Raw genomic sequence first — 13,633 nt, 5'->3', positions numbered from 1 at the left:
CCAGGCATCAGAAGGTAAAAATCAGACCTATCAAACTACTGTCTATTCCACGTGTTAACTTGGCTATCTCATCATATTCACCTTAATTACCCCAAAAGATAACTCACCTCCTCCTTTATCCCTCCAAATTGTTTTCTTTGGTCCTATCCCAGGAAATAGCACCACCATCCACACTGCTAGAGTAGCCAGAAAACTGAGAATCATCCTTGACTTCTTCCTTTGAACTCCCACATCAAAGCTATCTTTTAGGTCCACTTAGTTTACATCATTAATATCCTTTTATTGCATCCACTTATTTCCATTTCCATGGCTACCACTAAAGTTCAAACCACCACATTATCTCACCTGTCCTATAGCGATGATCTTTTATTTGGTTTCCAGCATCCACTCTAGCCTATCTATTCTTGACACTAGAAAAAGTTATTTTTTAACTCAAATCTGATCTTATGAATTCTCTGTTTAAAACTCTTTCATGATTTCCTATAACCTTTAGAATAAAATAAAAAATATTTAACATGGTCTACAAGGTTTTCAGAATCTAGTTGTGGTAGGCAGCCTCTAAAATGGTCCCCAATGGGTGCTGGTTCAAGATGACAACATAGGAGGAAGCTGAACACACCTCCTCCCACAGACACACCAAATCTACAGCTACATATAGGACAAATTCCTCTGAAAGAAACCCCCAAACTAGCTGAGTGACTCCTCCACATCAGACAAAGGAGGAAAAACCCACATCAAAACAGGTAGGAGAGGCTGAGACAAAATTTTCCCATAAACCACACCTTTGGCGTGGAGACCCAGTATTGGGAGCGAACTCACAACCCTGAGCTTCTCCCTGAGGAGCAAAGGGCTTGAACCCCACACTGGGCACCCCAACTTTAAAGACTTGTACCTGAGAGGTGAACCCCAAAACATCTAACTTAGAAAGCCAATGGAGCTTGTGTCCATGAGACCCACAAGGCTATAGCAAACTGAGAAACAATTCTTTAAGGGCTCATGCACACTCACCCATCCCAGACCCCAGCACAGAGACAGTCAACTGAAAAGCACCCAGACTTTCTGTGAAAGACACTTATTTGCTTATCTTATCTTCAGCCAGAGGAGCAGGTATCTAATTTAACACACAGTAATCATTTCCAGAGATCTCAGAGGGTGGGCACTATCAAAGCACTCTTGCTTTGCCATGCTCCAGGTAACCAGTATCTCCCCCAAAAGCGTCTGTGCATACTTTTGGTGCTCCGGTTTTTGCAGCTGCCACCAGGGGACACCCCCTGTTCGCTTGACTCTGGTGGCCAATGAGGCTTATGTTCATGAGTTTCACAGAACTGTAACAAACAGAAAAACAGTTCTAAAGTGGCTAACTCCCCACCCCCACAGGGCACAGTACACTAAGTTCCCTACATACGAACATTCAAGTTGAGAACTTTCAAAGATTTGAACATGCGTTCTCATGTCCAATCATGTAAGTTAGTTCACATGTCTGGCATACATTGTCATGTGTGGGCATCCTCTACAAGTGGTTGTGCTTTTGTGTATTTTACTATACAGTGCTGTACACAATACAGTAGTACAGGATCTTTATTTCAAGCCCAGGATGTCCAGAAGCAAGTGTAAAAGCAGCAGTGATGTAGCTGGTACTGCTAAGAAGCGCCAAGCGATAACAATGGAAACAAAAGTGAAAATAATTGAGAGTGGAGCGAGGCAAAAAAATTGTAGACGTCACTCATTCTTATAACCCGAATGGTTCAACCACTGGCACAATTCTAAAGAACAACGACAAGATTGTGGAACATGTGAAGTCCACTGTGCCGATGATGTCAACAATAATATCGAAGAAGCGTGGAAAAGTGATGGAGGAGATGGAGAAACTTCTCAGTGTGTGGACGCAGGATCAGCATCAGCGCTGAGTCTCGTTAAGCTTAATGCTGATTCAAAAGAAATGTAAAAGCCTTTATGAAGACTTGAAGAAGAAACATGGCAAAGAACCAGAGGGAACATCTTTTAATGCCAGCCATGGCTGTTTTCATCGGTTCAAGTCTAGAGCCAACTTTCACAACGTAAAAGTAAGTGGTGAGGCAGCGGGTGCAGATACGGTAGCTGCCCAGGAATTTCCTGAAATGCTTTGAGAAATTACTGATGAAGGTACATATTTACCCAAGCAGGTTTTTAATGTGGATGAGACAGGACTGTACTGGAAGAGGATGCCAGACCGAAATTACACCAGTAAGGAGGAAAAGTTGATGCCAGATTATAATGCAACAAAGGATAGGCTAACTCTGTTGTTTGGTGGCAATGCTTCCAGCAATACGAAGCTGAAGCCTCTCTTAGTTTATCATTCAGAGAACCCAAGAGCCCTTAAAAATATAGCCAAGGGGGCTCTCTTCCTGTTGTATGGAAGAGTAAACCCAAAGTCTAGGTTACACAGGCCATTTTCCAGGATTGGTTTTTCCACCACTTTATCCCGGAGGTAGAGAAATATTGCTTGGAGAAGGATGTCCCATTCAACATTCTTCTGTTGCTCGACAATGCTCCGGGCCACCCCCCATTCATGGGTGACTTTCATCCCAAAGTCAAAGTAGTGCATCTGCCACCAAATACTACGTCACTCATCCAACCTGTGGACCAGGGAGTTACAGCGACTTTCAAGAAACATTATCTACGTCACACTTTTTGTCAGGCAGTAAAGGTGCATGATCAATCAGGAACAACCTTGTGACAATTTTGGAAGAACTATGCATCTACAAGGCCATAAAAAATACTGACTTTGCTTGGCATGAGGTTACGGCCGTCACCATGAATGGGGTTTGGAAGAACCTTTGCCTACAGTTTGTTCATGGTTTTCATGGATTTGAGAAGGTGGATGAGGAGTCCAAAGAGGTCTTCAGAAACTTAGTGACCCTCAGTGAGAAGCTGGAGCTAGATCTGCGAGAGGACAACTTCACTGAACTCCTTGCTGTGCAACACAAGGAGCTTACTAATGAAGACCTGATGGAACTGGAGGCCCAGAGGAAGGACAAAGAGAGACAAAAGGAATAAAAGAAATAACTAAAGAACCTAAGAGATTCACAACGCAGGAAATGGCAGAGGGATTTTCTTTATTTGAGGAGGCACTGTTAGTTTTTGAGGCACAGGACCCAAATGTAGAATGGTACACAAAGGTTGCAGCAGCTGTTCGGAATGCAATCCAGTGCTACTGTGTTATCTATGACGAGAAAAAAAAGAGCTACTACCCAGACATCACTGAACTGTTCTTTCAGGAGGGTAGATAGACTTGAATCCAGCAAGGAACCAGAACCTGTGCCATTAATGGCAGGCATGAGTGAAACTGCAGCTTGCCCTCCGTCTCCTGTTGCTGATGATCCTTCAGCTCTACCATCTCCCACCTCCTCTCCCTCCTTCAGTCAGTAACTCTTCTTGCCTGTTCACTCAATGCCAGCCCCTGTATGCCAGTTGTTGTACTGTACTACTGTATTTTTCAAGGTACTGTAGTGTAAGATTAAAAATGTTTTCTTTATTTTTTGTGTTTGTTTTTTATGTATTATTTGTGTGAAAAGTATTATAAATCTATTACAGTACAGTACTATGTAGCCGATTGTGTTAGTTGGATACCTAGGCTAAGTTTGGTGGACTTATGAACAAACTGAACTGATGAATGTGCTCTCGGAACAGAACTTGTTCGTACGTAGGGGACTTACTGTACAGAGAAAACAGACTGAAATGCACCTCCAGGCTTTCTGTGACAGAGGCCTATTAGCTTATATTCATAGCTAGGCCTAAATGGAAGGTCGCTAATTAAATACACATATTAGGGGCCAATTACAATCCTTTCCAATTATAAAACCTCAGAAAAAGACCTTAATAAAATGGAAACCAGTGATTTACCTGATAAAGTGTTCAAAATAAGCCACAAAGATGCTCACTGAGCTCAGAGGAAGAATGATGAACAAAGTGAGAATTTCAACAAAGGAACAGAAAATATAAGAAAGTACCAAACAGAAATCATAGAGCTGAAGAATACAATAACTGAAATGAAAAATACAACAGAGCAGTTCAACAGCAGACTAGAAGAAGTGGAAGAAAGTATCAGTGAACTTGAAGACAGGGCAATGGAACTCATCCAATCAGAGCAGCACAAAGGAAAAAAAAAAAGAATAAAGAAGAGTGAAGATAGTTTAAGGGACCTAAGGGACAACATCAAACAGACCAATATTTGTATTATAGGTGTCCCAGAAGGAGAAGAGAAAGGGGCGGAAAACTTATTTGAAGAAACAGTGGCTGAAAACTTCCCTAATCCAGGGAAGAAAACAGACATCCAGATCCAGGAAGCCCAGAGAATTCAAAAAAAGATGAATCAAAAGAAACCCACACCAAGACACATGAAAATTAAAGAGTCAAGACAAGCAGGGAACCTTAAAAGCAGCAAGAGAAAAGCAACGTGTTACATACAAGGGATTTCCCTCCCACCCCAAGACTTATCAGCAGATATTTCAGCAGAAACTTTGCAGGCGGGAAGGGAGTTAGGCACAATATATTTAAAGTCCTGAAAGGAAAAACTGCCAACTAAGAACACTCTACCTGGTAAAGTTGTCCTTCAGAATTGAAGGAGAGATTAAGTTTTCCAGAGAAGCAAAACAAGAAGTTTATCATCACTAGAATGGTCTTACAAGAAACCTTAAAGGGACTTCCTTAATTAAAAATGAAAGGGTGCTGATTAGTAACAGGAAAACATATGAAAGTACAAATCTCACCAGTAAAGGTAAATACATATGAAAATTGGGAAAATCTAATGTTGTAAAGGTGGTGAGTTAATTGACAATAAAGCTAGTAGTAAAAATAATTTGTTAACAGACACACAAAAAGAAATAAACTGCAACATCAAAAACATAAAATGTGGGGGGAGGGGAGAAGTAAAAACATACAGCTTTAGAATGCATTCAAATTTAAGTTGCTATCAACTTAAAGTAGACTGTTAAAACTCTAAGATGTTTTATGTAAGCCTCACGGTAACCACAAAGCAAAAACCTATAGGAGGGGCTTCCCTGGTGGCACAGTGGTTAAGAATCTGCCTGCCAATGCATGGGACACGGGTTCAAGCCCTGGTCTGGGAAGATCCCACATGCCGCAGAGCAACTAAGCCCGTGTGCCACAACTACTGAGCCTGCGCTCTAGAGCCTGCGAGCCACAACTACTGAGCCCGCGTGCCACAACTACTGAAGCCCGCATGCCTAGAGCCCATGCTCTATAACAAGAAAGCCACCACAATAAGAAGCCTGTGTACCGCAACGAAGAGTAGCCCCCACTCGCCACAACTAGAAAAAGCCCATGCACAGCAACAAAGACTCAACACAACCAAAAATAAATAAAAGAAAATAAATAAATTTAAAAAAAAACAACTATAGGAGATATGCCAAAGAGAAAGAGAAAAGAATAAGCATTCCACTTCAGAAAATAAACAAATCACAAAGGAAGAGAGCAAAAGAAGAAGAAAGGAACAAAAGAATTACAAAACAACCAAAAAACAATTAACAAAATGGCAATAGTAAATCCATACCTATCAGTAATTACTTTAAATGTAAATGGACCAAATTCTCCAATCAAAAGACACAGAGTGGTTGAATGGATTAAAAAAAAAAAAAGAAAAAAACAGACTCAACTATATGCTGCCTACAACAGAAACAATTCAGCTTTAAGGACACACAAAGACTGAAAATGAAGAATGAAGGGATGGAAAAAATATTCCATGCAAATGGAAACCAAAAGGAAGTTGGGGTAGCTGTGTCAAACAAAACATACATTAAGACAAAGACTGTAATAAGAAACAAAGAATGTCATTATATGACGATATAACGTTTGTAAACATGCATCCAACATAGAAGGACCTAAATATATAAAGCAATTATCAACAGACCTAACAACAGAAATAGATGGCAATACAATAACAGTAAGGGACTTCAATACCCCACTTTCATCAATGGATAGATCATCCAGAAAGAAAATCAATAAGGAAACACTGGCCTCAAACAACATGTTTAACCAGATGGACTTAATGGGCATATATAGAACATTCCATCCCAAAGCAACAGAATATACAAGCATACATGAAACATTCTCCAGGACAGATCATAATGTTAGGTCACAAAATAAGTCTTAATAAATTTAAGAAGATTAAAATCATATCAAGCATTTTTTCTAACCACAATGGTATGAAACTAGAAATCAATTACAAGAAGAAAATTCACATATATATGAAGATTAAACAACATGCTACTGTACAACCAATGCTTCAAAGAAGAAATGAAGAGAAATTTTTAAAAAAACACCTTGAAAAAACTGAAAATGGCAATACAGCATACCAAAATCTGTAGGATATAGCAAAAGCAGTTCTAAGAGGGAAGTTCATAGTGATAAATGCCTATGTTAACAAACATGAAAGATTTCAATTCAACAACTCACTTTACATCTCAAGGAGCTGGAAAAAAAAAAAAAGAAAAAGAAAAACAAACAAAACCCAAAACTAGCAGAAGGAAGGAAATAACTAAAATCAGAGGGGGAACAAATGAAATAGAGACTAAAAAGACAAGAGAAATGATCAATAAAACGAAGACGTGCGTTTTTTGTTTTTGTTTTTTTAAGGTACACAAAATAGACAAACATTTAGCTAGATTCACCAAGTAAAAAAGAGAAGACTCAAATAAATAAAATTATAAATGAAAGAGGAGACAGCACAACCAATACCACAGAAGTACAAAGGACCATAAGAGTCTACTATGAACAATCATACACTGACAAATTGAACCACCTAGAGGAAATGGATAAATTCCTACTAACATACAACCTACCAAGACTGTATCATGAAGAAATAGAAAATCTGAACAGACCAATTACCAATTAAGGCAATTGAATCAGTAATCAAAAGCCTCCCAACAAAGAATGGCCTAGGACTAGATGGATTCACTGGTGAATTCTATCAAACATTTAAGGAATGAATACCAATGCTTCTCAAACTCTTTCAAAAATAGAAGAGGAAAAACTTCCAAACTAATTTTATGAGGCTAGCATTAACCTAATACCAAAGTCAGAAAAGAACATTACAAGAAAAAAAAGTACAGGCCAATATACCTGATGAACATAGACGCAAAAATCTTCAACAGAATTAGCAAATGAAATTCAATAATACATTAAAAGAATCATAAGCCAAGATCAAGTGGGATTTATTTTAGGGATGCAAGGATGGTTCAACATCTGCAAATCAGTCTGATTCACCACATTAACAAAATGAATGCCAAAAATCATATGATCTTCTCAATAGATGCAGAAAAAGCATTTGTCAAAATTCAATATCTATTTACGATAAAATTCTGAACAAAGTGGGTATAGAGGGAATGTACCTCAACATAATAAAGGCCATAAATGACAAACCCATGGCTAACATCACAGTCAATGGTGAAAAGTTGAAAGCTTCTCCTCTAAGATGAGAAACAAGACAAGGATACCCTCTCTTGCCACTTTTATTCAGTATAGTATTGGAAGTCCTAGCCAGAGCAATTAGGCAAGAAAAAAAAAAAGTGTGGGGCATACAAATTGGAAAAGAAGTAAAATTATCAGTATATGCAGATGACATGATGGCATACACAGAAAACCCTAAAAACTCCGCAAAAAAACTGTTAGAAATAATATATGAATTAAGTAAAGTTGCAGTATATAAAATCAATATACAAAAAATGTTGTTTTTATATACTAATAACAAACTATCAAAAATAGAAGTTAAGAAAATAATCCCATTTACAGTTATACCAAAAAGAATAAAGCACCTAGGAATAAATTTAACCAAGGAGGTGAAAGACCTGTACACTGAAAACTAAAAGACACTGATGAAAGAAATTGAAGAGGACATAATGGAAAGATATTCCATGCTCATGGTTTAGAGGAATTAATATTGTTAAAAGGCCCATACTACCCAAAGCAATCTGCAGGTTCAGTATAATCCCTATAAAATTTCCAATGGTGTTTTTCACAGAAATAAAACAATCCTAAAATATGTATGGAATTACAAAAGACCCCAAATAGCCAAAGCAATCCAGAGAAAAAAAGAGCAAAGCTGGAGGCATCATGCTGATTTCAAACTAAATTATAAACCTATAGTGATCAAAACAGTATGGTATTCACATAAAAAAAAGACACATAGATCAATGCAACAGAATAGAGAGGCCAGAAATAACCCCACGCCTATGTTGTCAGTAATTATTGACAAAGGAGTCAAGAATATATAATGGGGAAAGGACAGTCTTTTTGGTGTTGGGAAAACTGGACAGCCACATGCAAAAGAATGAAACTGGACCACTACCTTATACTCCATACACAAAAATTAACTCAAAATGGATTAAAGACTTCATTATAAGACCTGAAACCATAAAACTCCTAGAAGGAAACATAGGGGTAAGCTCCACGACACTGGTCTTAGCAATGACTTTGAATTTGACACCAAAAACAACGGCAACAAAAGCAAAAACAAACAAGTGGGACTTCATCAAACTGAAATGTTTCTGCACAGCAAAGGAAACAATGAACAAAATGAAAAAGCAACCTACCGAAAGGGAAAAAAATATTTGCAAATCATATATCTGATAAGGGGTTAGTATCTAAAATATATTAAGAACTCATATAACTCAACAGCAAAAAAACAAACATCCAATTAAAAAAATGAGTAGAGGATCTGAAGAAACATTTTTCCAAAGAAGACATACAGAGAGCCAAGAGGTACATGAAAAGGTACTCAACATCACTAATCACCAGGGAAATGCAAATCAGAACCATAATGAAATCTCACCTCACACCTGTTAGAATGGCCATTATCAAAAAGACAAGATATAACTAGTGCTGGAGAGGATTTGAGAAAAGGGCACTCTTGTGCACCATTGTTGGTAATGTAAATTGGTGCAACCACTATGGAAAACAGTACGGTGGTTCTTCCAAAAATTGAAAATAGAACGTCACTATGATCCACCGATTCCACTCCTGGGTATTTATCCAAAGGAAACAAAAACACTAACTTCAAAAAATATATGCACCCCATGTTGCACTGCAATATTACTTACAATGGCCAAGACATGAAAGCAATCTAAGTGTCCATCAATGAATGAACAACAACAAAATGATACACACACACACAAAATGGAATATTATTTAACCACTGGAAAAAAAAGAATTCTTGCCATTTGCAACAACATGGACCTTGAGGGCATTAGGCTAAGTGAAATAAATGAGAGAGAAAAAGACAAATACAGTATGATCTAACTTATATGTGGAATCTAAAAAAAAAAATCCAAACTCATATACAAGAGCTTGGTGGTTGCCAGAGGCAAGGGGAGAGGGGCTGGGGGTGTGTGGAAGAGGTGGGTGAAATGGGTGAAGTTGGACAAACTTCCAGTTATAAAATAAATACATCTTGAGGATATAATGTACAGCACAGTGACTATAATTAATAATAATGTACTGCAATATTTGAAAGTTGCTGAGAGAATAAATCCTAAAAGTTCTCATCACCAGAAAAAAAATTGTAACTATGTGTGGAGATTGATATTAACTAGCCTTACTGTGGTGATCATTTCACAATATATACAAACACAAATACTGAATCATTATGTTGTACACCTGAAACTAATACATGTCAATTATCTCTCAATTTAAAAATAAATAAAATAAAATGGGCCTCAATGAGCCCTGCTTTCTGATATTCACTCCCCTGTGCAATACCCTCCCCTTAAATGTAGACTGAACTTTCTGACTCCCTTGTAAGAAACAGAATATGCAGAAGTGAAAAGATGTTACTTCTAAGATTAGGTTATAAAAAGACTGTGGCTTCCATCTTTGATACTCACTCTCTCATGTGTTCCTTCTGACTGCATGCCTGCCATGGGGGAATCTAGCTGCTGTGTCATGAGGCAGCCCTGAGAAGAAGCCCTCCTGGTGAGTAACAAAGGCCTGCCTACAGGCACATGATGAGCTTGGAAGCAGAACTTTCCCTTTACCCTCAAGTTGAGCCTTCGCACGAGCCCTTAGCAACTGAACAGGCTGATTCAACCTTATGAGAGATCTTCAGCTAGAGGCACCCAGATAAACCTCATGTGGATTCCTAATCAACAGAAACCATGAGATAATAAACGTTTGTTGCTTTAAGACATTATGTTTTGTGATAATTTGTTATCAATAATAGATAACTAATAAACTGGTACTTGCCTAACTTTTCAGCCTTGGTTTATTTCAGTTTACTCTTCCACTCCAGGCTTCAGTCATACTTTCAGTTCCTCAAAAATGCCAACTTTTCTAACTTCAAAGCCTCATGCTACTCTCTACAGGCATATTCTTTTGTGCTCATCTTCCCTTTATCAAGTGTTTATATCACATCTCTAACTGCTTACACACTTCCCCTTTTCCCTTTAAGATCAGGTTAGGTGTAATTTTGCTTCCCTTTTCCTAACACTTAGCATTCATTACATTTACTCAATAACTACCTTTCCTTCTGTCAGATCAGTGAGAAAAGGGTTGTTTCTCACGTTCATTATACCCCCAGAGCTTAGAATAGTCTTGCTCATAGTAAGCACTCAGTACAAATTTGCTGAAAAATAAACGTTCAGAGATGAGTGTTTTGTAGTATAGACTACAAATTGAAAAAGACAGAAAAATGAAGTCTGAGTTACTCAAAAGTAGCCCCCAATCTCTGCAAACCCCTGGGGAATAAATACCTCAAACTCAACTTATTGACATCAAGCAGCGAGGAAGGTCTAGGAAACAGAAAAACAGAAATTATAAGGCTATGAAAACACATGAAAAATTGGAAATCTGGTAATAATAAATAGTTCCACCCCCCTAAAAATTCAATATACTTAGAGGGAGGAAAGAATTTTCATTATTGCCTTTGGCTTAGGGCAGAGTTTTACTACCTACAAATCTCTCTAGTATCTCGTGATTGTGATTTTTTTCTGTCCTTTTCTATCTTGCTTCTCTAGTTTTCAGTTTTTTAGCACAATGGCCATATGCAGCTCATGTGCTCTGTAGATACTCGGAGTATCTGGAGATACATCTTTCTAGCTGTGTGGCTTGGATACATTATTTAACCTTATTTCAATTTCCTCTTCTAAAAAAATGGATAAAATAACAGTTCTTATTTCATAGGGTGCATGGAAACATTTCAGTACACAACTAAATCAGGTAATGCTTAACACAACGCCTGGTTATAGTAAGCCTTCAATAAATGTTATTATTATCTAATAACAGTGGATCATTCCACTAAAATGAAATTTTTAACTCACCAAAGCTCTAATTTGGAAACTTGAGGCTAGTTTCATACTTAGTACTCCTCCCATCCCTCTGCTCATATCATCTAACCCATCTGGCTATAAGCTCTCCCAAGGAAAGGGATCAAGCCTTACTGTCTTTCAACCCTCCCCCACCCCACAACTCTGAACACATAGCAGTTAGTCAAAAATGTATATTTAAAATAATTTAAAATAATGAAGCACCTAGTTCAAATGATATATATCCAGTGCACACCCTCACCCTTCAATCCCCTTTCAGAGATAAACCTAGGCCAATCAGTCTAACAGAAATGCGAAAATTGGGATGACAATCTAACATCCCAACATCCTTCCTTAACGTTATGCAGATGAAACAAGAAACTCAGAAATAGTTTTTAAACCTAAATAGTGCATAAATCTCTGGTTCTCAGCCGTAGGAACTTTCAAAATCACACAGCAAACTTCTCAAAGTGCGGTAGACTGACAGCCTCAGGTGCTATTACAATATCTGGCCGTCACCGAAAGCTAACATTATCTCACAGAGGTCAAGGTCTTTCTCCCCTACAGTTCTCCTTGCATTTACACAGGAAAGACAGGCATGAGGCAGATTCTCCGGAGTGACGGGAGCGTCTGGGGTGGGGGGGGGGGGGCTCACTCCTCCTCCTCCGACCCCAGTTTTCAGAGAGGAACTGGGCTTGCGAAAGGGAGAGGACCTGTCCGTCGCGGTCACCGGGAGAGCTCCAGGCACACCAGGCCCCGAACTCCTTCCTCAGTTCACCACATACCCTAAGGTGACGCGGGGCCACCGAGCCTGAAGAAGGAAGGGGCCGCCGGAGCCCAGCCGGTAGGGGAGAAAAGCGGGAGCCAGGACGGCGAGGGTACCTCAGCGCCGCGGAGTCGCCAAAGAACGCACTGCTCCCGGCTGCCAGCAGCACCCGTCGGGAGCCGAGGTCCCAGGGCAGCGCTACGTCCCAAAGGAAGGGAGCGCCAGAGTCGCAGGGATAGCGCCATGATCCGCGGCTCCCAAGCCTGACCCCTCACCCCTTTGCCTGCTACGAAGCGGGGCGGAGCGAAAAGCGCCCCAGTCTCTCCACAAAAAGCAGCGTCTGCCGGTTTCCGGCCCCGCTCTTCTTCCTCTCCGCAGCTTCCGGTCCATTGTTTCTGGGGGCGGGAAATACCTAGATTGGGTGGGACTTAGTGGCCTTGCTGCGCCTGCGCCGAGTGGACTGGGGCAGGGAGATAGCGTCCTTCGGGTTGCTGGCTTTTGGCCGTCCTGGGTGTCTGTTTTGGCTTTGGCTCAAGGATAGATCACCAGAACAGACTTGAAAGCGCTGAAATAGACCCAAGAATTTCCGTATGCAAGCAAATAATGATTTGTTATTTATAATTCTCTGGTGCCTTCAAAGGTGAGGAGAATCCTGGTACTGGAGGGTACTTTTAGGAAATAAACGCTTGTTAGAATTAAACTGTTTTACATAAAGAAGGGAATGGAAGAGGTTGAGAGACTGGAGGGGGAGTTTCTCGGGGAGAAGGGAGAAGCCAGAGACGGGCAAAGAATGACCAGCCCACAGTGATCCAACAAGAAAGACTAGGGAGAGGAGGCCTCTTGACAGAAGGTTGATGGCGTTGTATGCTTTGGGATGTGTCGTATAAAACCCCTGGCTTCCCCTCAGAATATTCAGTAAGGTCAGTATTGCTTTTTCACTGGACTGGAATTCTTTTGGAGGGGATGAAGAGGTTTTGAATCCTACTTCAGAGTTGATGTGGGAGAAAACACAAGCTGCAAACCTACTATATGGATTATATGAAATTTTTTTATGGGCAATAAGGGAAGATGGTTATAGTTTTTAAAAAATTAGGTTACATTTATGTAGTACTTTCAATACTATGTAGTGAATTAACAAACACTTTTATTTCATTTGATCTTCCCAACGACCTTGTGAAGTAAGTGGTATCCCAAGTTAATAAACAAGTGAACTATAGCTCAAAGAGATTTATTTTTATTTTTATTTTTTTTAAACGTTTTCTTTTTTTTTTTTTTTAAACTTTGGGTTTATTTATTTATTTATGGTTGTGTTGGGTCTTCGTTTCTGTGCGAGGGCTTTCTCTAGTTGTGGCAAGTGGGGGCCATTCTTCATCGCGGTGCGCAGGCCTCTCATTATCGCGGCCTTGTTGCGGAGCACAGGCTCCAGACGCGCAGGCTCAGTAATTGTGGCTCACGGGCCTAGTTGCTCCGCGGCATGTGGGATCTTCCCAGACCAGGGCTCGAACCCGTGTCCCCTGCATTGGCAGGCAGATTCTCAACCACTGCGCCACCAGGGAAGCCCAAAGAGATTTAT

General features: G+C 39.7%; 1 protein-coding gene across 7 annotated transcripts in view; it reads right to left on the bottom strand.

Annotated features, from left to right (window-relative positions):
* The window catches only part of RMDN1 (regulator of microtubule dynamics 1), a 42,798-nt gene extending 30,362 nt beyond the window's left edge, over nt 1–12,436 (bottom strand). For 2 of the 7 annotated variants that reach the window (XM_082363598.1, XM_082363603.1), the window contains exon 1: nt 12,177–12,435. In XM_082363598.1, coding sequence (XP_082219724.1) covers nt 12,177–12,305 — 129 coding nt within the window. In that variant the 5' untranslated portion in view covers nt 12,306–12,435. Of the gene's footprint in view, nt 1–12,176 lie in introns of all 7 variants that reach the window. The other 5 variants (XM_082363602.1, XM_082363604.1, XM_082363599.1 and 2 more) reach the window with 4 other exon arrangements.
* Nucleotides 12,437–13,633: the final 1,197 nt, after the last annotated feature.

Source organism: Balaenoptera borealis (assembly GCF_965194805.1).
Source record: "Balaenoptera borealis genome assembly, chromosome: 17".
Classification (NCBI taxonomy): Eukaryota; Metazoa; Chordata; class Mammalia; order Artiodactyla; family Balaenopteridae; genus Balaenoptera; species Balaenoptera borealis.
The sequence above is the reverse complement of the archived record's forward strand: the minus strand, read 5'-3'. Positions and strand labels throughout refer to the sequence as shown.